General features: G+C 40.1%; 1 protein-coding gene across 1 annotated transcript in view; it reads left to right on the forward strand.

Annotated features, from left to right (window-relative positions):
* The window catches only part of RAPGEF5 (Rap guanine nucleotide exchange factor 5), a 242,022-nt gene that overhangs the window by 147,843 nt on the left and 66,535 nt on the right, over nucleotides 1-27,644 (forward strand). The window contains exons 10-11 of the mRNA XM_025380367.1: nucleotides 16,553-16,671; nucleotides 17,131-17,219. Of these exons, the coding sequence (XP_025236152.1) occupies nucleotides 16,553-16,671; nucleotides 17,131-17,219 (208 nt within the window). The remainder of the gene's footprint in view (nucleotides 1-16,552; nucleotides 16,672-17,130; nucleotides 17,220-27,644) is intronic.

Here is a 27,644-nt window from a genome sequence, read left to right on the forward strand (position 1 = left end):
GTTTTCCTCTGAGAGTCATAGGCGTTAGAAAGAACTTTAGATATCATGTGTCTCGATGGCTTGGGGAAGGAAATCTTTATTTCTAAAACTGGCACCTGCTAAATAGGATTATAAGCAGTTTCCTCTAAAATGGGCAAAATACATTCTATGACCATTAGTTCTGTTGGAAGTGCATTAGTCCCAAGAAAATGTTAAAACATTTCCACTGATAATATTCATATAGTAAAAGTAGATACCTTTTAGCCTCTGTAATCAGAAGCAATTTTGTTAATAACTTATTAACAAATACAACACTTCTTTTGAACTGCTCCTACCCTACCTATTAGCAGTTAGCCCATCGAAAATTAGTGACTCATGAAAGTGGGCACAAACAGTTTGGCCACCAAAAAATAAATGGGATCATTCAGTTCTTCTCATTAAACACCCATCTGGAAGTACATGTCTGAAAATTATCTCAGTATTAAAACAACACTCAGGTATAACTCTAAAAACGGGGGCAGGGAGAAGGATAATTGAAGTTACAGACATAATACTGTCCTCTCTAATAATATGTATGAGTGGAATTTTAAAAGATATGTGCTTAAAACTGTACGAAATGGAGACATGAGAGCACACACGGCCCAAGTTGGTATTGATTTATACCTACAGGTTTGTGACTAAAGGGTAAGCCAAGAAAGGGATGAAAGGAAGATCTTGAGCCTGAACAAGGCTATTCTGCCTATTCCTTAAAATCTGAGAAAAGAAACTTTGGAACAAAAGAGAGAGCCAGTTTTATTCTGATTGTCTTTAAGGAATATACTTGAATGCCAGATGTTTGTGCACAGAAGCCTTTCATGACTTGTTGAACTATTAAATGCCATTTCCATGATAATTTGGCAATCACATCTGACCTTTATCTCAATTGTCAGTAGATCCCACTTCCATCCCAAGTCAGTAAATCTAAGTTCCTGTCCTTTAGTATTACTCATAATCTTGGCACATAGAGGAGATGTGCACAGACCTGACAGAATTCACCACACCCTGGAAAGAACCTTATTAATAACGATCAGAGTGGCTGTAGGTACCTTCAGCATCTGCAGCTGCACCAAGAATGGTGCCCCGCCCTTTGTGGTTTGCAATTTTTGCATCTTAGCTCTGACTTCTACTTTATGTTCCACATCTAGCTAGTCCAGTTCTTCTGTAGAATCTTTGGGAAAGAACGTAGCAAAAGAGTCTTGTTGGTCTCATTTTGGTCCTAACCCAAGTTTTTAGATTGCTTCAATCCAGACTAGAGAAGCAAAAAATGGTGACTTTTCCTTCTGAGTGATAGATGATAATAGGCTGCAGACATCTGAGTCTAGGGGACCCTATAAAAAAGAAGAGTTGGGCAGCACAGGCCTGTGGAAGACCCAGTGAAGGGAATTACTCTTTAGCTGAATGTGATGAGCCAGAGACACAGGGATTTTGAGCACACTGGTTATTGCACTGAGGTCTTCAGACAGAGGCCAGCATCCCTTATAATCATCCCTAATGATCTGTGCTGAACTGATCAGACACTTAGTTTCTCCACCATTAGCAGCTTAATTCAGATTCCTTCATTTGAACGCACAGAGATGATTACAAAGAGTTATACTAGTCAAGTTAGAAGACAATCAAATAGCTCTTTAGCTTGTTACCACCAGTGGTGGTCATTCAGTGACAATACATAAAGTTAACTTTGTTGATGGCCTAAATAATTTTAGTGTCAGTACAACCTTTTTTTTTATAAGTAGAGCAAAATTTTAAAATATCTGGCCAAGATTTATTCTTGCCTTCATTCACTGAGAAAAGTATTTGTTGAGCACCTATGAACAAGACTTCACATGAAATAGAACAGAGACAGAAATGAGCAAGGTGTGATGTGAGCCCCAAAAGATACCAGCATTTAATGAGACAGAAGCATGTGAAATGAGACAGAAGCATGTGAAAACCCAGACAGGAAAACCCAGTAAAGAAGAAGGGCAAAAACACACAGAAGAAAGGGCCAGGAAAGGCTTCCAGATGGGAGGAGAGAGTGCACTTTGAATAAGGTATTTGTTTCCAGAAAATTGTTTTCTCACATTCCTGTAAGGCATTTGCTAAATTAAGCATCATCTTTTTTACTTCCTGGGTTATGGCCAGGTCAGGACACAAATGATAAATGACAAAGATTATAAATCTCAAATCTAAAGGAGGTTGCATATTGGAGTTTACAATTCATTCCCTTCCCCATTTTCTAGCTACAAAATATACTTTTCCAAAAAAAAAAATAATTTAGTATACTATACATAGTCCTTGGCCTGTCTCACTGATTGAATTTGTTTTTGGAAACAGGCTTCATCTGGAAGAGGTTTACAGGTGTTTAACAGTCCAGAATAAAGTAGCAGGCAACTTGCTGGAATTTATAGCACATTTCTGCTAAAGAATTTTTGTTGTTTAAAGTTGTTCTCCTACTGTAAAAGTAATATATGCCCTTCATAGAGAATTTAGAAATAATAGAAAGCTACAAGGAAGAAAATAAAAATTTAATGATAAACCACTATTTCCTCCCCCCACCCCCTTGCTGTCCCCAGTCTTTGTATTCTGAGACTTTCCTTATATTTTCATAACATGCTTTACTTAGCTACCCTTCCCTGGGGGAATTTGCTATTATAAACTATAATGCACAACTCTCCAAAAATCTTTACCTAAGTTTATATTCTTAAGGATAAATTCCTAGCAGCAGAATTACTACTTATAAACTGCATTACTATCTTTTATGTTTTTGCTCAACCACTTTCCATAAAGCTTGTGCTAGCTTTTACTTAAATCAGCAATATATGAAATTACTTGTTTTGTAATCCCTTCATCTTAGCTTTCACCTTCATTGAGTGTTATAATTCTGAGTAGGAGAAACTATGTATCTTTGTCAGGTTGATGGTGGGGCAAGGGAGAGGGAGGAAAATACTATCTTGTTCAAATATACATTTCTAGTGAAATTGAATATTTGCAACTTATATCAACCTATTTCTCTTCTATAAGTAATTTATTTTTCTCCTTTCTCATTTTTCTCACTGAAATTTTCTCATTGATTTGGACAGTTATTTATATATGAAGGATATAAAATTTTGTCATATTTGTTGCATATTGTTTTCCTCAGTTTGTTTTCTACTTAGTTTGTTTCCTAATTAGTTTTTTTTAAAATATATACTTTAAGTTCTAGGGTACATGTGCACAACGTGTAAGTTTGTTACATATGTATACATGTGCCATGTTGGTGTGCTACGCCCATTAACTCGTCATTTACATTAGGTATATCTCCTAATGCTATCCCTCCTCTCTCCCCCCACCCCACAACAGGCCCCGGTGTGTGATGTTCCGCTTCCTGTGTCCAAGTGTTCTCATTGTTCAGTTCCCACCTATGAGTGAGAACATGCGGTGTTTGGTTTTCTGTTCTTGCGATAGTTTGCTGAGAATGATGGTTTCCAGCTGCATCCATGTCCCTACAAAGGACATGAACTCATCCTTTTTTAAGGCTGCATAGTATTCCATGGTGTATATGTGCCACATTTTCTTAGTCCAGTCTGTCACTGATGGACATTTGGGTTGGTTCCAAGTCTTTGCTATTGTGAATAGTGCCGCAGTAAACATATGCGTGCATGTGTCTTTACAGCAGCATGATTTATAATCCTTTGGGTATATCCCCAGTAATGGGATGGCTGGGTTATATGGTACTTCTAGTTCTAGATCCTTGAGGAATCGCCACACTGGCTGAAGCTGTTCCTATTCAGCCATCTTGGCGCCACCTCTCCTAATTAGTTATTTTTATACACATGAGTGAAACTGTTAATTTTTTATTTTTAAAATTGTCTTTATAATGAGAAATCCCTTCCTCATTCTGTAAAATTTTATTTTATTTTTTCTGTTCCTTTTGGAGTTGCACTTTTCACTCAGATCTTTTTTTTTTTTTTTTCTTGTGACATGGGTCTCACTCTGTTGTCCAGGCTGGAGTGTGATGGAAAGATCACAACTCACTGCAGCCACAATCCTCCCACCTCAGCCTCCAGAGTAGCTGAGACTACAGGCAGGTACCACCACACCCAGCTCATTTTTTGATATTTTTGTAAAGACAAGGCCTCACTATGTTGCCCAGGCTGGTCTCCAACTCCTTAGCTCTAGAAATCCTCCCAACTCAACCTCCTAAAGTGCTGGGATTATTAGCATGAGCCACTGAGATTGGCCTCACTTGGATTTTTAATATAGCTGTGATTTATTTTTGTAATGTAAGATTTCTTGATCAACTATCACATGCATAGTTTTTCTTCAGTTAATTTACTATTTTATTACTAGCATCAAAGACATTCATTTTATTCTGGAAGAATTGAAGTTCTGTGATGAACAAACTACCTCCCAAGTTAATATGTTAAGTGCTGATTTAGTAAATCACCTTACCTCTCTGAGCTTCAGTCTTCTCATCTAATAAATTAGGATATTAGAGGTCTAAGATTTCTTCTAGCTCTAAAATTCCTTTCTTAACTTGAAGACACCCTTCCCCCAAAATTCAGCAATATCCATGCTTTTGAGTATTGAACTCTTTCTGGGAGAATGTCACCATTTTATAAAGGATACCAATTGATTACTCAGGAAGTTCTGAGTAGCTCTTTTTTCACTCTGATCGAATATGTCTATCAATGCCAAGAATCATTCTGTTCTTTTATGTTCTAAAAATACTCCAGTGGATAAAACTTCTAAAAATTTACTCTGTGAAATGGTGTTGATACAGGACAGATGGCTGATCTAGCATATCCAGCTAGAAGTGTCTGTTATCAGGACATTGAAATGATATTTCAAGTCAAGTCATTAAATATTTGGAATTGTTTTTCTGAGATCAGAATGTCCTGAGGAGGATCAAAATCTGGAATTCCCAGATCTCTACAATGAAGGAAATGCTTGCTCTTACTGCCTTGAACCCTTAGAAATACCAAGAAAGTAACCTAGTTCTTGATGTTGGTTAGGTTCATTGGCCACTACCCACTAGCTCCAAATTACTGTTTTTAAAACATGCAAATTTTTGTCTCTTAAGTGTCTATCTCTCACGTGAAGAATTTACTCTTTGAGAGCATTCCTACGTTTTATTTGAACTTTTATCCCCAGTGTTCAGCACTAGGCTTTCAGTCAGTGTTTGTGGTACTGGAGCTGATGGAAAAGGAAATTGTGGGTGGTTTGAAATGTTTCCCACAGTCAAGTACTTAAAATCACATCTGTAAAAATCCAAAGTTGTACCAGCTTCAGGATTCCAGTTCATTGGATATTTAAAGTTTTAAATTAGAAGTTTTCTACCTTAGAGAATTAACCTGGAAATGATAAGCAGAAAAGGCAGGAAGGTTCATCACCAATAGTCACTTTGTAATATAGAAAAGTCTTTGGAAGAATCCATCCCTGGTAAAGAGTGGATGCAGACTTTCAGACTTAAATGGATCACAGGTTGTGGAGCAAAGATCTTACCTTGGCAGGTCTGTATGTGAGGATTTTGACCTTCTTTGGCACTCCAGGTGCACATTAATATTCAGGAAAAGAGAATTTGTTTTTTGTATGTGTTATCATTTTAATACTAATTCCTCACTTAAATATTAATTCCTTTTTTGTTCACCCAGTCTGTCCTCCTGTCCTCTCCACACCTATCCCCTCCCTTAGAAAAAAAGGCAGGAGAAATCTGCCACTATGCAATCAAATTCATCTTTGTCTTATTTTAACCTTCTCTCTTCCTTTTTTCCTTCTGGTTTTTTGTTTACTTTTTTGCTTGCCTCTCAAATCATTTTAGCAATATTTAATTACATCTTACATTCTTTTAACCTATTTTTAATACCAACCTCCTGTTACTGTTCCATGCACCAAGAGTGACACTTTGTCTACCTTTTTCCCAACCTTGTTTCAAACTGTGAAATGGAGTTTCTGATATGGTTACAGCAGAGACTAAAGGCGTGCCTTCCTAAAAACACCAAGGAATGTACAAAACATGAAAAAACAAGAGTGTTTACTTAAGATGCTTTGTATCTCCTCACTCCCATTCCACGTGATCTGGCAGCTGCTACAGTAGCTAGAAATTTTTCATTCCATAACTTGCATAAACACTGAAACTCCCCTTTTGATTGCTGCTTTGCCCCCACGGAAGTTCCACACGCATGCGTGCACACACACACAAGCATATCCTCACGTACACACATGCAGATGCACACTGACACACACACACACAGGAAATTTGGGAAGAGCGATAGAGTTCCTTGACTTGAAGCCTTTCAATTTTTTAGAGTGTATTTCCTTTTTCAGTTTGAAGAATACATCTGCTGGGTCTGCTCAGAGGTAAGAACTAGCTTTTTCAAATAATTTCCGTTTATGAATTAGTTCTTCACTGAGTCAAACACAACTAAGTTTCAGATCCTATGGGAGGAATTTGAGAGGAGAAGTCAAGGCCGTAGGTACCAGTCAGGGATAGCTATTTATGCTGCTCTGAAAAGTCATGTTATCCTCTTGTTATTCAGTTGTAAAGGCTTCTGTAAAACTGCTGCCATGGATTATTCAAACCCCATGGGACAAATATATCTGCAACCAGAATGTAGAAACTTTAATCATAATTTAGTGTAGGTTTCTGTCCTACCTTTGGGCTGCTAGTGAAAAGCAGTGCTTCTGGTCACTGGCAATTTTTTTTCCTTTCTTCTTCAACATTTCAGGAAATGCTTAAGGATCTAATTTAGATTTCTGCATCCTCATTTTTTCTGACGTGATCTCAAATAGGCCTCTGTCAGGTCATGTGTGCACACTGTACCATGCCCTCAGTTGCCCATTGACCCAGGCTGCTGGTTTCAGGGAACTGAGGCACTGCTGAAGAGCCCTGGTCTACAGCATGCAGGTGGTAAGTGGCTCAGAGAATCTCAGTGGTTTCCTAGTTTGGCTGACCCTTCGCCTATTCCCTCGGGCCTTCTAACCAGGGCGAGTGGTTGTACCTCCGAGTCTCTGCAGAAGGAAATAACCACCATATCTGGAACAGAGGAGCAGCAGAAAGCAGTGGCATCCGGTGGCCTCACTTCCGGTGACCATGACTGGCATCACACCTTGTTTGTCATTGCTGTGTTTTCTCCTGTGTATACTCCAGTCATGCCAACAACGAAGGATGCAACTGTGCCTTTGCAGATCATCAGTAACGCTGACCAAAGACCAAGCGCCCATAGAGCATTAGCTGTCTCTTGACATTTTATGTTTAAAAATGTAAGAGTCAGAGAGACAACTGAACTTCCTTGTCCCCCTTCTTTTAGTTTTTGGTCTCTAGAGGTGTACACTTCTTGGTGAGTGAGATTTGGGGTGAGGTGAGTAACAGAAAAAAACAGGCCCACATGCCCATGAAAATGATCAATTTCATCATCCTTAGTCCTCCTCTGGCAGAGGGGCTTAGAACCTCCTTTTCTGCAGGTTCCGTGAGCTCTGTAGTTAACTCCTGTGATGCTCTCTGCCTCTCAGTGGCGCGTACAGCACCATAGGTAGTGGTTTGCATTGCAGTGGAAAAAATTTTATGATATCTGTGTGTGTTTTTAAAATTTGGATGATTTTGATATACACATACACATAAACAAAATCATAGCAAGACCCTGATACAAATTCAATTTTGTAATACTTCGGTGTTAGTATACATGGATGGCATACAGTTACAATATAGTTTGTGTATTTTTCTGCTCTCTATTTATTGAGGGCTTTCTCTGTGTCCGGTATTCAGTTGGGTCTATAAGGTGGGGATTATCCCGTTTCACAGGCAAGAAAGCTGATGCTCAGAGAGACCACCCAGCTAGTAAGTGGCAACTCTAGGATTTGAACCAGGTCTGTCTTCGCTTTGGTGGATATCAGTTTAATTTGATTCAGGCTGTAAGTTCTTTGAAGGGCTGCCATCATCTGAGTTTAAGTTTTGTGCTATTAAGAATTGGTTATTACCCATGAAATAGAGAGAAATTGACCATATCCCTGGCTTGCGGCTTGGTGGAAGTGTTCTTGGTAAGACGTGTAAATTGTTAAACAAATTAGATTTATCTAGTCATTGGTGATTGAACTGTAGTTGGGGTGGCAGGGGACTATGCTAGGCCTTCACTGTCTGTTTTAGTGCCTAAAAGTCCTGGAAGATGCATAATAACCTTATTTTTTAGATGATGCTTTGGAGTTTGGGGAGTATATTTTTATTCTCCCAGAAGCACAGCTATTGGATGGCTGCTGGGATTTGGCTGTAGATAAGGCAAGCCCTGTAACCCATGTCCTCTCAGTATAGGTTGAGGCCTTGTCCGCAGCTGTGAACTCAACCATTCTTTGAGGACTGGCCTCTTCCTGGGTAAGAGCTGGCTCCAAAGACCCTGGAGTCAGAATCAAGCTCCCTTTCTTCTGCCAGACTGCTATGCCCATTACTCAGACTTAGCCTAGATCTGACTTTAGAGCTTTGGTTCCTGGCTACGGTGGACTAGATTTTGTCTTTCCGTTCTGCAGACGTCAGGCTTGAATTTTCCTTTTCTACCCAAGCCTGCCGCTTGGACTTAGTTCCTCTGAGACTGAACCTCTGCCTCTTTGCTTTTGCTGACCTCTCTGTCCTTGACCTTGAGCCATTCTGATTTACAGTATCTGTCCACTTATCCATCATTTGCCAGGCCATGCATTCATTTAACAGACATTGTTCTGGATGTAAAACCAAACCAACCCAGCCACTGTTCTCATGTAGCTGTCATCGGAGTAGAACTGGCCCTGCCATTTCTCCTCCCTCTTCTACCCTCCATCCCACTCCCAAATCTGGCCATCAGCCAAGAACTTTTATATTGGAACTAGAAACCTGCTGGAAAATATTTAATAAAATTTAAACTTTTATGATAAACAGTAACACCTGTGTGATTGACTAACCACTCTCAAAGGTCACATGGGAAGTGTAGAGTGTGAAGCAAGCTGTAGAAGCTAAATTACAGTAAACTGATGTGGACACTAGACAAGAAAGACTGTTAAGATCATAAAGCATGTAGAAATTGGAATCAGTCAAGTAGGAAAATGCTAACACACCCTACCCTAAAGCTTTTAGATTTCTGAGCTGTTTTCTGGACAGCAGGATGATGAAATACATGACCAATATGGTGTAGTCTAAATTAATGAAAACTTAACACAAGCTTCTCTGGAAACTGTGAAATGTGAGGCATGCTGGGCTGTCTCTATTTGCATCCCTTTCTCCATTCTCACGTCTGCCCTGTGCTGGGACAGCGAGTCCTCACCACACACTGTGGAATGCGTCATCCTGGATTTCTTGTCCTCCTGCTCTGAATGGGATGTAGCTGGTGGGAAGCATCGGCAGGAGATCAGAGGGTGGAAGGAGAGAAAGGTCAGGATGTTCCTCCTCCCTCTGTCTAGCTTCCTCCAGCAGTTCTGGCAGTGACTGCAGCTCCTCCTTGGTAGCTTCTCATGTATGCCTCCAGCTCCCAAAGGGATCCAATACTTACCTTTACCTCCCCTTACCCCTTCCAGCCCAGGGCTAGTTGAGATCTCCCTCTTTTCTAGTCCTGGTTATCTCTCACCATTTTTGCTTAGTTTCATCAAACCTAACTACACAGCTGTAAATAGCCCCTTCATTAAACACTTTCAAAACCCTTGCTGAGTGTGCATTTTCCTGCCAGAATCCAGAATGATCTGTCAAGCTAATACAACATGTTGAAATATATTCCTAATAAAAAGACATTGACTTTATATTTCAAGATGCTACAGTCTGTCCCATCTTTTCTGCTCTATTGTGCAGTAGGTTACTGGCTGAAATTGGCCCAGGGATCACATTGCTAGGCTTGCTCTGGTGTTAGGGTTATTAGACAAGTTGTTTTGTATGATGATACTCTTAGAGGCAATGAGATTTAATACATACAGTTTTTCTCTAATAGCCAGAACGTTTCTGTTTAGTCATGCATATTGGTTTTCTGTTGGAGTTTGGTCAAGTTCTGTAATAAATATATGTTTATTTTGATATCTATAAAAGTCAGACTTTACCTAGATTTTATAAATGTTGGGATGATGAATCCTATTAATCTTGTTTAGGCTTTCATTAGAGTTATTAATCTTAATATGTGTGGGATTAAAAAAAGGAAAGAACTAATTATCGTTATCTAAATACTCTCCTTCTGCCAGAGTATCTTGTACAAAGACGTATTTGTTAGGCCAGCTCCTTTGTGGTCGGGTGAGTCTAAGCGGCTCACCTTGACATACATCTGCTAACTTAATCTCTCTCTTAATCAGTTCTATCTTGCCAGCAATATTTTGACCTTTTTAAAAAACATCTGTTTACTTTTTTTTTCGTGAGAAAAAGAATCATGAGATACATTGTCAGCAAATTATCTAAGGGTTGTTCTCGAAAAAAATTCTTTTTGGCTAGAGGAGATTTTTTTTTTTCCAGATAAGTATTATAATCTGCTGTACCCACATTTATAGAACAGAAACAGATGTGGGTATTGATGGCTTGGTCAGCTAGGCTTTATGTGAATTTCCATAGTACAAGATGGGAAGAGATACCTAACTGCTAAATCGTGCCTTCTTCCTATTTAGGAGAGCCAACGCTTTGGGCTTCTGTGAGAAAAGTGGAATCAAGATTAGTTTTGTAGAATCTTTGTGTTGGGAAGGGCGCAAAGTATAGCCCTGACTCTTGATCCAAAATCGTCTTCATTTGTTCTATGATATTGCTGATAGACTCTGCTTCAGCTTGAGGGACAGCTGGGTCCATCTCTGCTGTTAATACTTCTTTATATTGGTCCCCAAGCAGCCACTTTTATCTCATCACCCACTAGTGGAAAGTCACCTTTCTAGAACGTCATGAGTAATTCCAGGGCTTCCTCTCCCACAGGGTAGAGTGGCTCAGAGAGTGGAAATAATCCGCTGCTACTTATCCTCCTGAACTCTTCTTTCTCGGGCCTTCCAGCTACCCAACCTGTGCCTCTCAGGACGTACTTCTCAGAGCCCTTTGTGGCTCCCTGGGGCAGATTCATGTGTCCTCTGGCCAACAAATCTGTGTCCACAGACTCATCTCTGCCCAGTTCTTTTTTTTTTTTTTTTTCAATTTTAAGGTAAAACTTACATAACATAAAATTAGCCATTTTAAAGTCTATAATTCATGTCTACCCAGTTCTTGAGCCCATCAGGCCTGAGGCAGCTTATATACTGGGAGCCCCATCTCCACCAGCCTTAACCTGCATGTCTCAAGTTGCATAGACATAGGTGCCCACAAACACAGCCTTCCTCTAAAGCCAGTCTCTGCCGTGTTTAGCTCTGTTCCTGCCTTGGTCACTGATTCGGGTCTGGTCGACACTTCATTTTCCCCTTGCCGGGTCTCGAGCACTGCCCGATCTGAGCTGGTTGAGCTATGGTCACACCACTGCACTCAGATCCTGCCAACTCTCTTCCTCTCTTAGAATGAAAGCCCTTGTAGGGCTTTCCCAAACCAGACAAGACATCCAGAACTAAAACCCGGCTATGATAGAACTTTTGACTTTCACTTTGGCCTAGACCTCCCTGTTGCCCGACCCACCAACAGATTGCCCTGCACTGGCAGTCAGCTCAAGGGAAAGTGACATCTCCTTTGATAGTTGTCATCTATAATATAGAGCATTGGCCATCTTAGGGGACAACTGTGGTTCTGGTTAAGGGCACTGGCGTCGAGCCTGTCAGGGTTCAATCTCAGCTTCGCCATCTCTCTGCTCTGTGATCTTTCTTACTTAATCTCTAGGCTCCCGTCTCCATTTGTAAAATTGGAATTTTCGTAGCATTAGTCTCATAAGATCATTATAGTGATTAGGTAAGGTAGTGGATCTTCAGCCCTTAGCTTTGCCTGCTGTATGGTAAGCCCTCAGTGTTAGTTGTCATAGGTTTATCTGCCTGGTCATGGCTGATTCCTCCCCAGTTGCCCGTTCCTGGTAGTTCTGTTTGTTGCATATGGCAGTGTTGTCTCCTTAGTTCTTCAGTTGTCATTACCTCTACCACTATGGAATAAAATTATATGAGCTATTAATGGTCCAGTAACTGATAATTGCATGATGTTTTATACTTCACAAAATACTTATCATATATTATCTTAAGTAGTGGCCAAGGCTTGGTGCTGTCTCACATGAGCTACTCTCAGGCTAAGACCCTGAATTAGAGCAGGTCATTCTGATCTGATGTATATGTAACTCCTTGCCTAGCTTTGCCATTGTCCAATTTAACAAGCATGCCAGCTGTTCTTCTCAGCTTAACCCGGTCTATTTGAGTGCCTCAGCTAAGCTGATGGTCAGAATGCAAAGCAGGGCAGGCCAGTGCCCTGTGGAGTTTGATGACCACCAGCAGAGTTTGACGATCCCTCCTTAGGAAGAGAATCTCTCAGTAAAATGTCCCTTCTCTCTGGGCTCTATCACAATTCACCAATTGAAATGTGTTCTTAGAGATTTAAGGTGTTCTTTGGGAGACTGAGGTGGGCAGATTGCTTGAGCTCAGCCTAGGCAAGACCAGCCTAGGCAACATGGTGAAACCCCGTCTCTACAAAATAAAATAAAATATTAGCTGGGCCAGTGGTATGTGCGTGTAGTCCCAGGTACTCAAGAGGCTGAGGTGGGAGGATCACTTGAGCCCAAGATGCAGAGGTGGCAGTGAGTTGAGATTGTGCTCCTGCATTCCAGCCTGGGTGACAGATTGAGAATGTCCTCCCACCCCACCCCACCACCACCCCCGAAAAAAGAAAAAAGAGATTTAAAGTGTTGCTCTCTAAACCTCCACTTTAAAATGCAAATGCATTCATTCATCCTTTGTTTATAAATGTATTCAGTAAATGTTCATTGAGTGTGAAATGTCAAGATCTGGCTAACTATTGGGAATTCAAAGTAAAGAAGATAAGAGTACCTGCCCACAACTGAGCTTCGGCAAGGTGGGGGCAGAAAGTGCATCAGTAAGTGCTCCTGAGAGTGCTGAATTAGAAGGATACATGTGGTACTGTGAGGTCACACAGAAGGGCCAACAAGATCAACCTGAAGACCGGGGTCTTCCTGGAGGAGGTGATTCTTAAAGTGAACTTTGTGGGATAAATAAGTGTTAGGCCAAGAAAGTTGTGAGATGAAAAGAGGTATAACAAGCTATTGGCTACAAATGCCTTCCTATCAGTTAACATCTTCAGTTCATGTGTTCACAGACCTAAGGGCAAACAGCATTGGAATTCGTGCTACTGGTATGACTTCTTGAGTGTCGTAGTGTCAAGCTAGATGATTCTTCGCGTTTGCCATCTGAAAGGTTCTCAGGTACTGCCTGCTTCAGACAGGTTTGATTTTGGAGGAGGAATGAGTCTCTTCAAACTGACTTCTTTCCTTTATAATGAAATTTCCAAGATGTAGTCTTCTCTTCCTCCTTGTTCACTCACAGTTTAACACATTTTCCCCACTCCTGACCTTAAGTGACCTTAGACTTACCATCTTTGTAAATGTTACAGTGTCAGGCAGGCGTTCCCCTGGGGTCTCCGGATACAGTGCTCTCCTGGCTCTCCTCCTGACTCATCTTGGTAGTGGTCTTCATGGTCTCTCTGTAAGTAGGCTCCCCCATGACTCGAATATTCTCCCACTCTACTTCTTCCCCTTACTGTGTTTTTAGCTCCTTTAATCCCCAATGCTTATAGTTCTGCCTCTTTCCTGCTCCTCCTTAACAATCTCTTCCATTACCAAAGCTTAAATAATTCATAAATTTGTCTCTACCCTCGACCTTTGTCCAGAGGCCTGGTTCTTTATTTCTGACTGCTTGCTAAACATCTGTGGCAGGCAGGCTGTCTTAGTACAAAACGTCAGTGTTTAAAATCAGAAGCATCGGTCTCACCAGAGCCGCTCCTTCGTACACTTTCTCCACTGTTTAATGGTATTTCCATTCTCTCAGTCACCCATAGTTATCTTTGACCGTCAGATCCCATGGATTCTACTTTTGCATTGTCTCTTGCATTTGGCCACATCTTAGGGTGCTCACCCAGTTATACTTATGTTGTCATTGAGCCTATTAACTTGTCAGTTAAGAGCAGGGTACTCGCCTCACTCATCTTCACTTGCCACGTGGTGTCCAGAACAGTGCCTTATGCAAAGGAGGCAAGCCCTCACTATTTGTTGAATGAATGTCAATTAAGTGTTTTAATACTTTACCTGCATTTCATGAACTGTCATTTAATATATTTTCTGTTATTAGTTCTCTTAATACTTTTAATCTTAACCAAGCAAGCACAAGAATAAAATTTCATACTCAGAACCTCAACTATGGTACTTCTGTTCTTTCTCAGGATGAGAAATTAGTTAAGCATGCATGGGTCAGGAAACATTAATTTACCTTTCCTTCTTGAGAGCCAGATGTAATACGTAGGATTATTACATTTTTATGGCAATTTTAGATAACATATTTCCCTTTGTACATTAATTTTTCTGCTTTTTCTCTTCCTTGTTTTTAATAGGTCTTCAAAATGGAAAACTATCACAATGACATAGATGCTATTGATAGTACATCAATATGATTCAGCTCTTCCCCTGCCTGGCAGAGTGTGGCTGCTGTGCACATAGCCATGTAATACATATTAGTTACACAGGCATTAGAGAAGCCTTTCCCATCCATATGTATGTGCATGGCCTGTGGAAGTTAATAATGCCATATATCACATGCACATAGAATGTAAAACGTACTTCAGAATGACAGCAAGCTCATATAAAATGAGTATTGGCGCATGATTAAAGGAAACCAGGGAAATATTTTTATCCTTTCAGAGAACAGAATTATTTGTTTGTTCTGTGTGTCTCAGCATCCCAGACCGTCATTCTGCCTTTTTGTTTTTTTGTTTTTTGTTTTTTTGGGGGGGCGGCGTTGGTCAATATATGCATTTCTCTGCAGCCACCTTATTTCACTTCAGCCACATGGACAACAAAGGAACCCCTTTGGAGAAATGAAAGATAGCAATGACACATTGGTATTCATGTTACGGGAGTCCCACTGTCGTCCTCAGGGAGTTTAACAATGAATATCCAGCATTAATTGCCACAGTAACTGCATGCGTCTGACCTTGCTGAAATGTAATACATCAGTTTTACATAGTGAAATTATTTACCACTAAAAGATTAAAAAAGAATGATTATAAAATTATATTGCCGTTTAGAATGACACATATTTTTGTTTTTAAGAAAATCCTGGAGGACTTAAATGATTAGCTTACTGCATTTTCTTAGGAATCAGAATACCAGGAGGTAAAGTCACAATTTTATCAGTGATTTGGCTGGCAATTAGGCAAGATTAGTGCCTTCCTATTCTTATGAAAGGTGAATAAAATACATTGACATCCCTGATTAGCCTGTAGAACTAATTAATAAGGCACAATGGATATTTTTTTCTCTGTTGGGGGTGGGGTTATCCTCTTTTATATTTGTACCTGACGGTAGGTAGGTAGAATTTTCTGTCAGTAGGGGAAATGTGCTAGTAGCCCTAAGCACGTAGTGCCCTTTTAAAAGAGGTGACATCATCTTTAAGGTGAAATCTACTTACTATCAACTTTTCTTCCTTTAATCTTTTGCTCAAATCCTCAGAAATAGGGAAGCTAGATTTTCTGACATGCATCTTACAGTTCCTTTTTCCCGGGCTACCTTACGCTTACTGGGTATTGCACACTGGGAGAATTTCACACTCAACACTCTGAAAGTGTTCATGGCTCCGAGTTGGAGGCCACCCTGCTGGGTCAGCAGCAAGCTGTCCTCTGTGACAGAGCCACGTCAGCGGGCCGCACTCGCTCTGGGCTGTGGAAGCTGTGTGTGCAGAAATGAATGATGGTTCAGCCGTCTCTCCTTTTTAAAAAGGGACTGAGGTGAAGAAAGTCTGTGCACTCATCCATGACATCCGAATTTCAGCCTAGACGAGATTCTAACTAGAGATCCATTTTGCTTGTATTCTGGCAAAACAAGTACATGATAAATTTGAAGGCCCTCTCAAGTCTGAAAAAAAATTGAACTGAATGATGGAGTGGGTCGTTTTTTTTTTTTTTTTCTTGCCTGCCTTTTAAAGTAAGGGTGTAAAGTAAATGAATATATGTATTGATTATGACTGTGGAATATGGCTTACTCATTGTCTTCATGTGTAAATAATGTATATTTTGTATGATTCAACTTTAATAGAGTGTTTAATAAACATCTGCCAGGTAAAAGAGAATATAGTACACATGTAATTAATATGTTGTGCTTTTTGAAACTTTGAATTTTGTAGTCTCTAAATTGTTTAGGTAGTTTTAAAAATAAACTCTGAATTCCATCTCCACTTTGTTTTCTATTTCCTTTAAAGTATGTATGTCTCTAATGTTGTAAGTTTTCATAGCATTTGAGCCTGGATACTTTAATATTAGAGGGAGATTTTTGACCAGACTCCTAATTTATTCTGAATCTTTAAAGAGATGATACTGTAAAGCAACTCTAGAAAATATAGCTTTAGTTAGCTCCTTCCCACCCCTGCCCCTTTTAATTTTCTCTCTCTTTTTCCTTCTCTCATCCATCATCCCTGTCCACAATTAAAGCAAGATGATGAAGTGACGACTGTTCAGGTTAAAGAGCAAGACCAGAGCGTCCTGGTGCTGAAGAAAGTGCAGTGCTGCGGCCCAGCCCCCACAGCTGGGAGTGCGGAGAGCCATTGGAGGTGAGAGTTTCCCTGCAGCCACAGAGGCACGCGCTCCCGTTTCCTTTTCCCTGCCTGCCTTCCCTTCCCTTGCTCCATCTCACTCGCTCTCTGCCTCCTCTACCCTCCCTCCCTCTCTTTTCTCTCCGCCTCTCCAGCGTTCTAGCTGACTGCAGAGCTCTTAGCAGCCAGATGGACTCAGTTCCCAGTGAAAGGACAGGGATGGCAAGATCTTTTAGCATTTAGGGGATGCCTTTGTTAGTAACCGTTCACAATGGGCAGCTCCCGGCTGAGGGTCTTTGACCCTCATTTGGAGAGGAAAGATTCCGCCGCGGCGCTCTCAGACCGAGAGCTGCCCTTGCCTACCTTCGATGTGCCTTATTTCAAATACATCGACGAGGAGGATGAGGACGATGAATGGAGCAGCCGCTCGCAGTCTTCCACCGAGGATGACTCAGTGGACTCTCTGCTCTCTGACAGATATGTGGTGGTGTCCGGGACCCCGGAGAAGATTTTGGAGCACCTTTTGAATGACTTGCACCTGGAAGAAGTCCAGGACAAAGAAACAGGTAAGGCTCTGAGTAGCTCATGCTTTGCAGACTTACAGCGGCTGATGCCCTTGTCAGTACCCTCAGGGGCAAGGTTCCCACTGTTAGCTGAAACCGGGGTGGGGAGAAATAGCATATGCTTTGTGCGACTCATCCCTTGCCTTGTGCTGACTTGTTTAAATCCAGTAAATGGACACATGTAGATCCCAAGCAGTTTCCCGGGAAGTAGCTGTACAAAGAAAATGATATGAAGGCAGCTGTTCTTGTTTCTTTGGCAATTTTTCCCAAATCTCACCTAAAGGCAGTTGGCAAGAGACCAACATTCAATAGCAACATTCAATGGAAAGAAATACAAGGGGGAGGAGGGTTAGCAGGCGTTCACCTGGCATGTAGGCAGTGCTGAGCTGCGGGGAGCAGCCTCTGTGTTGAAATGTCAACAATTAATGCAACTACTCAGCAGCTACATGCTTAGTGGCAACTTCTGCCTTTTTCCAAGTGGTTTACAAACTGCCTGGTCAGAACAAGCCCTGAGGTGCAGACTGTGGTACTCCCAGCTCTTCAAAGCAGAAACTGTAATGCACTAAAGCCTTACTGATCAGACTTCTTGTCTTTCAAATTTAATCTGAGAGTAGAACACTCACTTTGCTTTTCCACCCATGCACTTTTGGAAACACTACTATTCCACTTACAAAATGACTTATCGGTAACTTCCTTTATCTCAGAAGGCAGAGTACTTGCTTCTCTTAACCAGAATTGGTAATTTGTTCCATGCTGGAGCATTTATTCCAATGAATAGGCCTCTGACTGTAGCCTGCATTTTGCAACTTGATCCCTTAACTGAAATGCACTTTTTGCTCCTTCCATAGCACCTGTGAGACCCACAGTTTCCTTAGGTTTTTACCATGCAGGAAGGATTTTGAAATGACAGCTTAGGTGGGAACAAGAATTTCCTTGTGTCCCTGGAGTTTTGTCTGAACGTAAGTGATGTCTGGGTTTATATTGCGTTATAAAGGACAATAAGAGAAACAAGAATGTGTGAAATACGTAAATGGGAAAAAAACAGTATCAAAATGACCTAATCATGTATCCTACAGTAAAATTATTGTGTGATTTTAAAATTCAGATAAATACCCTATTTTGCATATGTCTGAAGACAAAATCAATAGTTGTCATTTATATACACTAAACAAACAACTAAAAGAAAAATATATTCTCTTGGCATTTGCTGGGTTGATTTTGTATGTCTATAGATTAATATTTTGTGCGTTTGAGCACTATTCCCATGTTCTGCTTCATCAAATATAATCATCATGGAAGGTGGGTCTAATTTTCAGTCTACTGATTACCAGACTGCTTTACACAGGTGTTTTGAGCTAGAATACAGACAAATGATGTGTCATGGAAAAGACACTTTAGTAGGGGTTTGGAAAGATTGAATACTTTGTTCTTCTTAATAACACTACAGTTCTGTAGTGCAAGACTTTGTGTCTGGGTTACATTAGTAAGCAGGGAAATTATTGTAACCTGCCCAGGCCTAGCTTGATTTCTTTTTCTTTTTGTCATGAGTTTGTGTTCTCTTTGCTTTTGAGAAAATGGCTCAGGTGCTCACAGGTTCCCACTACTTAACACTGAGAATGACAAATCACTCTTATTATTGTTGCTAATGTCAGAATTTGCCTCCTATTGGGAAATATAGTGATTTGCATCCTGTCTAGTGACTTATTCTTGCTTTCTTCTCAGTTATACCAACCCTTGGATCATGTATGTCACTTCTGCCATGTGCTCACAAAGCCAAGAGGACCAGGACTTCATGGCTTGACTCTCCTAGCACCAACCTAAGTGGGGAAGAAGGGGTTGGTTGGGGTCACCTCACCTAATTCCTGCTCATTTCCTTAGAGTTTGGGGGAAGGACACACATGAAACGTTAGAGTTTTGCGGAGACATCTGAGTGGCAAAAGTGGTAACAACTTTCACCAAAGAAAGATTTTATGAAAATGGAAAAGTCAACTTTGGAGAAAATGATTAATGTGTGTATAAAAGAGATGCCTAAGTGGAAGTCAGTGTAGCTCTTCCAAACTTCAAGAACGACAGTTGGAGAAAACACAACAGAAAAGCCACCACGTGGTTTCTGTTAATAAGATTATAAGAAATATAATAAATATAAAATAAATGTGTGCAAATTGAAGAAAAGGAGATATTAATAGCTCAAATACTAAGTGAATCAGGTATTTAAAGTAACAGGACCCCTTGTCGCTTACAAAGGTGAATTCTAGTTCTTTATCTCGGTCAGGTAAGCAACCCTCATTATCAAAGGCCGGGGTGTGCAGGAGCTGAAGAGAGTTGCATAAACCATATGGAGGACAGATGGAGGAAAATGAGAAGGGGCTGCAATAAAAGTACACAGCAGCATTTTTATGTTCTTGAGCGCCCCTTTTAGGGAGATGGAGCCATCTGGGGCCGCGTGCAGCCATATGGTGGCCCTCCACATGGCCCAATAGCAGTGAGGAGGAGAGAGTCCATGGGAGACAAGGAATGGTCCTGGAGACTGAGATGAGCCTGTTCTGGATTCTTACATTTTTGGACCCACCAGAGGCTGGGGAGTATAACTGAACAAGAGATGTGAGTAATTTCTCATCCCTTTCCCACAGAAGTCACTAATTTGTGAAAATGTAGATGCAGGACCCAATAGAGGAGGCCCTCTGTGCTCCCATAGGGTAAGTGGAAGTGATTACTGATTGATGTTAACATACGACTAAAGTTTACTCCATTGAATATAGCAGGGAGGAGAATGCCAGGGCTATTAAAATAAGGCATTTCTGTTGTTTCTGGACTCAAGAATAGAATAGGAAACAACTAAACAATTCATATAGTATTCTATCAGCAAATCAAGCTTTTTAAAGGAAAAATAATTCTAGAGATGAAAGCAACCTACTAATGATTTTCCTAAATGAGCTGACACGCACACCTACTATATCTATTTTCATAATCCCTCAAGTACATAGGCTTCCTCCTTGGTAGTGAAAGGAACAAGAAGTCATCCAGTGATATCTGTGGAATGAAGGAATGCATGAGTGAATGAGTGAATTTCTTTCTTTTTTTTTTTTTTTTTTTGAGATGGAGTCTCTCTGTCACCCAGCTGGAGTGCAATGGCATGATCTTGGCTCACTGCAACCTCTGTCTCTGGGGTTCAAGCGATTCTCCTGCCTCAACCTCCAGAGTAGCTGGGACTATAGGCGCCCACGACCACGCCCTGCTAATTTTTGTATTTTTGGTAGGGACAGAGTTTCACCATGTTGGTCAGGCTGGTCTTGAACTCCTGACCTCGTGATCTGCCTGCCTCGGCCTCCCAAAGTGCTGGAATTACAGGCATCAGCCACCGTGCTTGGCCGAGTGAATTTCCTAAACTCTTAAAGAGAAGATCAATGGGAAGTGCTGAAAAGAAACAAGCAAACTGACCAGGCATTTGGGTCTTTATTTGCAGCCAGTTTTGAAATGTTCATTCATCTGTGACAAGATCCCTTTTTGTTTACTAAGTTAGCAGTAACACTCCCTGAGAGCAAGCAGGAATGAAATTCATTGTCATCTAAATTTTTCAACATTTTCTTCTTTTGTCCGATAGTTCTTCATTGTTTAAAGTAGGAAAACTGAGTCTGGTAACTAGATATTTGTGAACCTGGACAGTGATTGAAGCTGTTTTCAAAGATTTCCTTTTTTTTTCCCCCAAGGTTCAGGTTTTGCCTTGAAATATTTTGAAGTGTTAGAGGAAAATCAAGTTGTTTTTGGAGCTTTATCTTTTCCCAGAAATGGGGCAAACATCATTGGGCATGAGATTTACATGAGAGAATTACAAGGAAGGCAAGAAAGAAAAAGAAACAAGGAGCAGTGAGTTAGAGGAGTTGGAGGGATGGGGGAGCAAGTTTGGGCCCAGCCAGTCCTGCTCTGTTGTGGTCCTGCTAGTGACTGTACCTAGTTAACCCTTTCCCCTGCCTAGAGAGGATAAAGTGTGTTTTGCTTACAGATACTTCTGTAGTGAATGATGATTTCTGTTTCAAAGCAGGGGGAAAACTGTGGATTATATGGAGAAACCCCTTCTTATTGATTTTTCTTTCTGAATCTATGTTATGACAGGTCTACCTTAGGGAAAACATAGGAAATATGTTATTTCCCATTTCCTTATTCATCTTTTTGAAGAAAATGTACTTATGATTACAGGTTTCCAAGAAAAAAAAAAGCCAACAGAGGATAGAATAGTAGGAATAGGTAAAGCCTACCAGCTGATTCTCATTAGGCCTGACCTGATTTCTTTTAGGTATGGCTGCTTTTTTTTTTTTTTTTTTAAATTTCATGAGGTTATCATTCAGTATATTCTGTTAACATGCCTCTGTGTGGAAATGTCTATACAACCCGCCTTGATTCTTTCAGAGATACCTCAGTGTTGGGGGGGTTGGCGTTTAGCAGCACATAGTAGGTTGAGCATGTGATTGAAGGAGTGAGTTCGTTACTGTTCTAAAGAGGAAACAACCTCTGTGAAAGTGCCTGTTTTATATTATAGGAGTGTCTCACTCAACTGATACAGTCCAGAAGCTCTTGATGGTCAACCTAGTGACTTTTATTTTTTTATTTTTATTTTTTTTTGAGACGGAGTCTCACTTTGTCACCAGGCTGGAGTGCAGTGGCACTATCTCGGCTCGCTGCAACCTCCACCTCCCAAGTTCAAGTGATTCTCCTGCCTCAGCCTCCCGAGTAGCTGGGACCACAGGTGCGAACCACCACGCCCGGCTAATTTTTGTATTTTCGGTGGAGGCGGGGTTTCACCATGTTAGCCAGGATAGTCTCAATCTCTCGACCTCGTGATCCACCCGCCTCGGCCTCTCAAAGTGCTGGGATTACAGACGTGAGCCACTGCGCCCGGCTGTGATGTTTTTTAAGCATTGCACTGAGAAAACATTGAGTAAAGCGAGGACAGGTACCTCATTTTCTATTAACTTTTTAATTTTGTCTCCTGCCAACACCAAGCTCATGATAATCCCTTGATATTTAATTATGTAATTTTCATGGAGGAAAATTAAGAATATCTTTCTTCTTCTCCTTGGAAAGATGGAAGACAATGTAAGTGAACTTATTCCTTGCTTACCTTACCTTTTAGCATTCCTGGAATGATGCTGGGTGCCTCTATTCCAGGCTTTCTCTCCCAGGTTGCCAGACCATAATAACCCTGTAGCAGCATGTCTTTTGCAGTACTAAAACTTTCTGAGGGTAGGTAAATATTTAGATGGCAGTAAGTCTTTTCATGATTTTGTACAATTGTACATGTACATGGAATTATCTTGTATTTATATCTTTTTATTTCTGTAAGGTCATGTAATAAACAGACCAGTGTAGCTTATCTGTAGCTGCACATTAGCAGCACCTGGGATGCTTTTAACAAAACAGCAATGTCCTGAGATCCTAATTCCGTTGGGCTGAGTTGGTGCCTAGGCCTTAAGGCCTTTAAAAGTTCCCCAGGTGATGCAATCTGCAGCCAAGTTGAAAGCCACTGAAATAGAACATTGTCTCACTTCCACGTTTTGAAAGACCAATTCCAGGTTTCTAATGGTTATAGATATACAGAGAATTGGGAACTTCTTTCCCGCTTTCCAACTCCTCTGACAGGACTGTGTGTTCAGCCTCATGTCCGCTGGCCCCTGCCCTGGAGTTTTGCAGCCTGAGAAGTTCATAACTGACAAACTTACACTGCCAGTCCATGCATTAAAGTGGTTTTGGATAAAAGGACACCATCAGAGGGGACAGAGGTACCGGACACACAAAATGTTTGGTTTTTCATCTCTTGGAATGAGAAGATGTGACTATAGTGAACAAAAACCATTTGGATTTTTGTGGGTTGTGTCACACGACACAAATTCCTGGGTGGTCCTTAGGTGTCACAGCCAAGAATGCTTCTGAGAGAAATCATGTTTTAAGAAAGGAGAAAATGCACATAGCAGAGTAGAAAGGTTACTAAAATGAGATTCTGAAGTCTTGAGTACCAGATCTGGGCTCCATTAAAAAAACAGCCAGAGACTTTGAGCAATTAATAAATGAAATGATCTCTGAGGTATCTTTCATCACTAAAACCCTTTGATTCAAAGGGATCTATATTTTCTTTCCTTGCAAAATATGTTACAGAACCGTAGAATTTTAGATGGGAGGGAGACCTGAGAATTCGTGTAGGTGACCTCCAAAGTCATTTTATGCTGGAAACACCTCGTGCAGCCCTTGCACGAGGGCTTAGGAAATTTGGTCTAATTTCATGTTACTGCTACTTTTCTTCAGCCTCATAGAGCTGTTAGAATGTTGACAGGGTATTAAGCTTGGAATCTAAGGCTGAGTGGCCATACCTGGTGATGATTTAACTGTGTTTTTATATAACCTTGTCCAATGGGAAACTTTTTAAGTTCCTTTGAGAAATTATGCCATAACATTTCTAAAGAATAGCTTTGATTTATCACCCTACTACTAAATTCCATTTGCAGAGTTTTATTACCAAGCCATTTTGGGATATTCAGAAATAGTGTTGCAGGAGAAAAGCAGCAGTTTTCCCTCAGTGATGAAATATATTACATCATATCTCTTCTACTAGCCATTTCCCTGCAATTCCTTAACTTTTAGCTTTATACACTGCTTCTATAAAAAATGTAACAGTGCATTTTTAGTTATTGAGTTTCTGCATGCACCTGAATGAATACATTAGAAAAATTTAGTTCCTTTATTTATTTAATTCCTTTAAATATGTTTGACCTCCAATTGCATAGGCACTGTTCTAAATGCCAGGGATACAAAATAGAGAAACTACTTACCCTCCTGAAGGCTTATATTCTATTGGAGGGAATCAGACAATAAACAAAATAAGAAAATATTGTATATTAGATGATGGGTTGCTAAATAGCCAATATCATTATAGGCACGTATTTGGGATAACTATATCCATGTCTTTAAAAATAAAAAAGCTGGAGGATATTTTAATGTATTTAAAGTATTTTAAGAATTAATGTGAAACCTCTAGTCAAATGCAACAAATTTCAGAATCAAAAGAAACACACTTAATTGAAATTTTTAAAATAACATAAAAGAAATTTGAAGTATGTATAGGTATCCCCAGATGGTAAATCACTATTGTTAGAACCCATAGAATCTACATTTGTGGAAATGTTTAATAAGGATATCAGCCTTTTACCATCTTAAACTGTGAAGATCGCTTTATCCAAGGCAAATAACTGGACTGGGCTGCTACTTAGTCTTTTTCAGCTTTTTGAAACTGTCACTTTAAAATCTTAGATTAAGCACTTTGGGAGCCCAAGGTGGGTGGATGACGTGAGGTCAGGGGTTTGAGACCAGCCTGGCCAACATAGTGAAACCCCGCCTCTACTAAAAATACAAAAATTAGCCAGAAGTGGTGGCGCTGAGGCATGAGAATTGCTTGAATGCTAGAGGGGGAGGTTTCAGTGAGCTGAGATTGCACCACTGCAGTACAGCCTGGGCGACAGAGTGAGACTCTGTCTCAAAAAAAAAAAAAAAAAATTAAGATTAATTTGTTTGCATACATGCTAATAAAAACAAAATCAATGAAAGACTGAATTCATTAGCACAAACTCCAGCTGCCCTGGGTGTGCGTCAGATGCAGATGAAGAGTACCACTGTTTCGTAAGGGCTTGTTTTTCCAGATAAAGCAAAGACTTGAAACAGCTGTCCACAGTGACAGTACAAATCCCCAAAATGGTGTCAAGAGAGAAAAAGTGCTCAAGTTAGAATATGATTTCTGTTCTACTTTATAATGTGTGTGCTGTGGTTTTGTTTTGTTTTGGTTTGGATTTTGGTAGTTCCTTGAGCTTCTCTCCTAATTACTGATACGGAGAATGTAATGTATGGTATTTGTTGACCATAATCGAAGCATTGGAAGGCTTTATAAATTAGTGACAGGTGATGAGATAATTAGAATTGTATAGAAATTTTCTCAGTTATTTCACTTATAAAAGCAGAGGCTTTAGGCCACATGACATTTGAGAACCCTTCTAGCTATGAGAACCAGGTTCAAAGATTACTCCAGACATCAATTTATTTATTCAAACCTTGTTCCATTAGATGGATCCTTGTGCAAGATAATTATCCCCCTTTGATGGACATAGAAGCCAAGGTAGAAGTTAATTCAGTTGCTTCAGTGATGGAGCTACCATTTGAATCGGGAAATGAGCCCAAATATATTCCGAGTTTTATCCCAAAGATTATTTTTGCTAGAGACTGGAATCATGGATGAAAAGCATAATTGAAGTAAAAATCTACCATTCAACTCAAGCTTTAAGCCCCAAATCAGGTGCTTCAGTACCCACTTAAGGGCATTCTAATCTCCAGCACAAAGACCTGCTTCTTGAATTCCAGCTGTGAGCAGAATGGCCACTGGGTGAGCTAACTGCTTCAAAAAAGGTTGAGAGAGAGAGAGAGAGAGAGAGGTCCTAGTTCCAGCTGACACTGTATCAGACTACTCACAAGAGAAGTGATTAAAAATTAAATTTTGACTGTGGATTTCATTTGAGGTGCTCATCTTCTGGGTTAATCTATTCTCACCACCTTTGAACATGCAATATTATGTATGATAACAAGGGAATTGATGCTTTTACACTGCCAGTAGATTGTGGGTTAATTAATACCCTTGTTGTTAATGAAGCAAGGTGAAGTGAAGTGAGACCCAGCCGAAGCATAAGATCATTAACATACACTGATTAATAATGGAAATGTGGAAGTTTTCATTACAACACAACCAATGGGCAAAGGAAGATATTTAATGGGTAAGGATATAGTTGATATGAGTATAGCAGACCTTTCAGGGAAACAGTCTCGATTTAGAATGAGAATGGATCATTGGAATGCATTTTTTAAATTGAATCATTTTCAGGTTTATACCACATTTGAGCTGTAGTTTATAATCTGAATTTTAATTTTATAAACAATTTCAGCATGGAAGGTTATGCAAATGTTACAGTTTTCCAAATAAGAAAGTACTCAGAAAAATGTAGACTAGTTTATTCAATGATTACCTGATATTTCTAGTGAACTATGTGGAGAGATGAACACTTTCATTAAACCTTTACTTTTATGATTTGCTTTCATCCTCCACCCTTATTTATTCTGTGTCCACTGTTGGAATTTACTACAATAAATGCATAGGCGTGTATATGTATATTTATTTATAAAGTAGAAAATAAGACATTGGGTAACTAAACTTGTCATATTTAATTAAAGGGAAACTACAGTTGGCTTCGCAGATGTGGCTTTTGCCACAGAAGGTTGACCATTTTACAGCAGACTTTGTCAAGGGAAAGGTCAAGTGGAAGTCTAGAGCATGCTAAACAAACCAAAGTATTATAGGGTTCTAGGAAATTAATTTCAAGAGGATCTGAAGATAGGGAATGGAAAAAGGAGTACATGAGGGGGAAAGAATGACCTTAGAAATTAGATCCTTAGCTTCCAGTCTATAAGAATTGTGGAAAACGTGGGCATCTTAACAGTTTATGGACTTTCTTCTTTAAATACTTTGAAGGAAAATGTCAACCACTTTCAGACAGGTTAGAGTGGAGGTTTTGTCCTAGAGGCTGAAAGTGAGATAATCTGGAGGTTTCCTGCACACTGTGTTCTATCTAAATGACATATGCATGTGACTGCTTACTTCCTCGAAGTCAGTTTCAGTGCCGACCTCAACCCCCGAACCCTGATTTTCCTGTGTAAACTGCAGCCAGCATGGAAGATGGAGAAGTCAGTGGACTTTCTACTTCATTCATATTTGCATATTTTGTTTTCTTTTTATCCTTTATTTACATTTATTTGCTTCACCTGAAATACTTTCCCTCTACCTCAAATGCCCAACTTGACACTCATCTTTTTAGCTAGACTTCCATGGAAAACTTTAGTTCTTTCTTTGTAGTTAAGTAAATTTCTAATTTTCTAGAACAACTGGAGGATAAATTATTACAAGTGATAAAAGATTCTACTCTACTGAGAGTTGCCCTAGTATGTACAGGAATTGTCAAGTTTCAGAGAATCAAAATATATAAAATTACAATCTATTTTTAAACATTTTTTTTTTTTTTTTTTTTTTTTTTGTGATGGAGTCTCACTCTGTTACCCAGGCTGGAGTGCAGTGGCACCATCTCGACTCACTGCAACCTCTCCCTGCCGGGTTCAAGAGATTCTCCTACCTCAGCCTCTCGAGTAGCTGGTACTACAGGCATGTGCCACCACGCCTAATTTTTGTATTTTTACTAGAGACAGGGTTTCACTGTGTTGGCCAGACTGGTCTCAAGCTCCTGACTTCAGATAATTCACCCGCCTTGGCCTCCCAAAATGCTGGGATTACAGGCGTGAGCCACTGCTCCCGTCCTCAAATATAAAATCTAATGGCAAACTATGAGGACCTAA

Source organism: Theropithecus gelada, chromosome 3 (genome assembly GCF_003255815.1).
Source record: "Theropithecus gelada isolate Dixy chromosome 3, Tgel_1.0, whole genome shotgun sequence".
In the NCBI taxonomy this organism is placed as follows: Eukaryota; Metazoa; Chordata; class Mammalia; order Primates; family Cercopithecidae; genus Theropithecus; species Theropithecus gelada.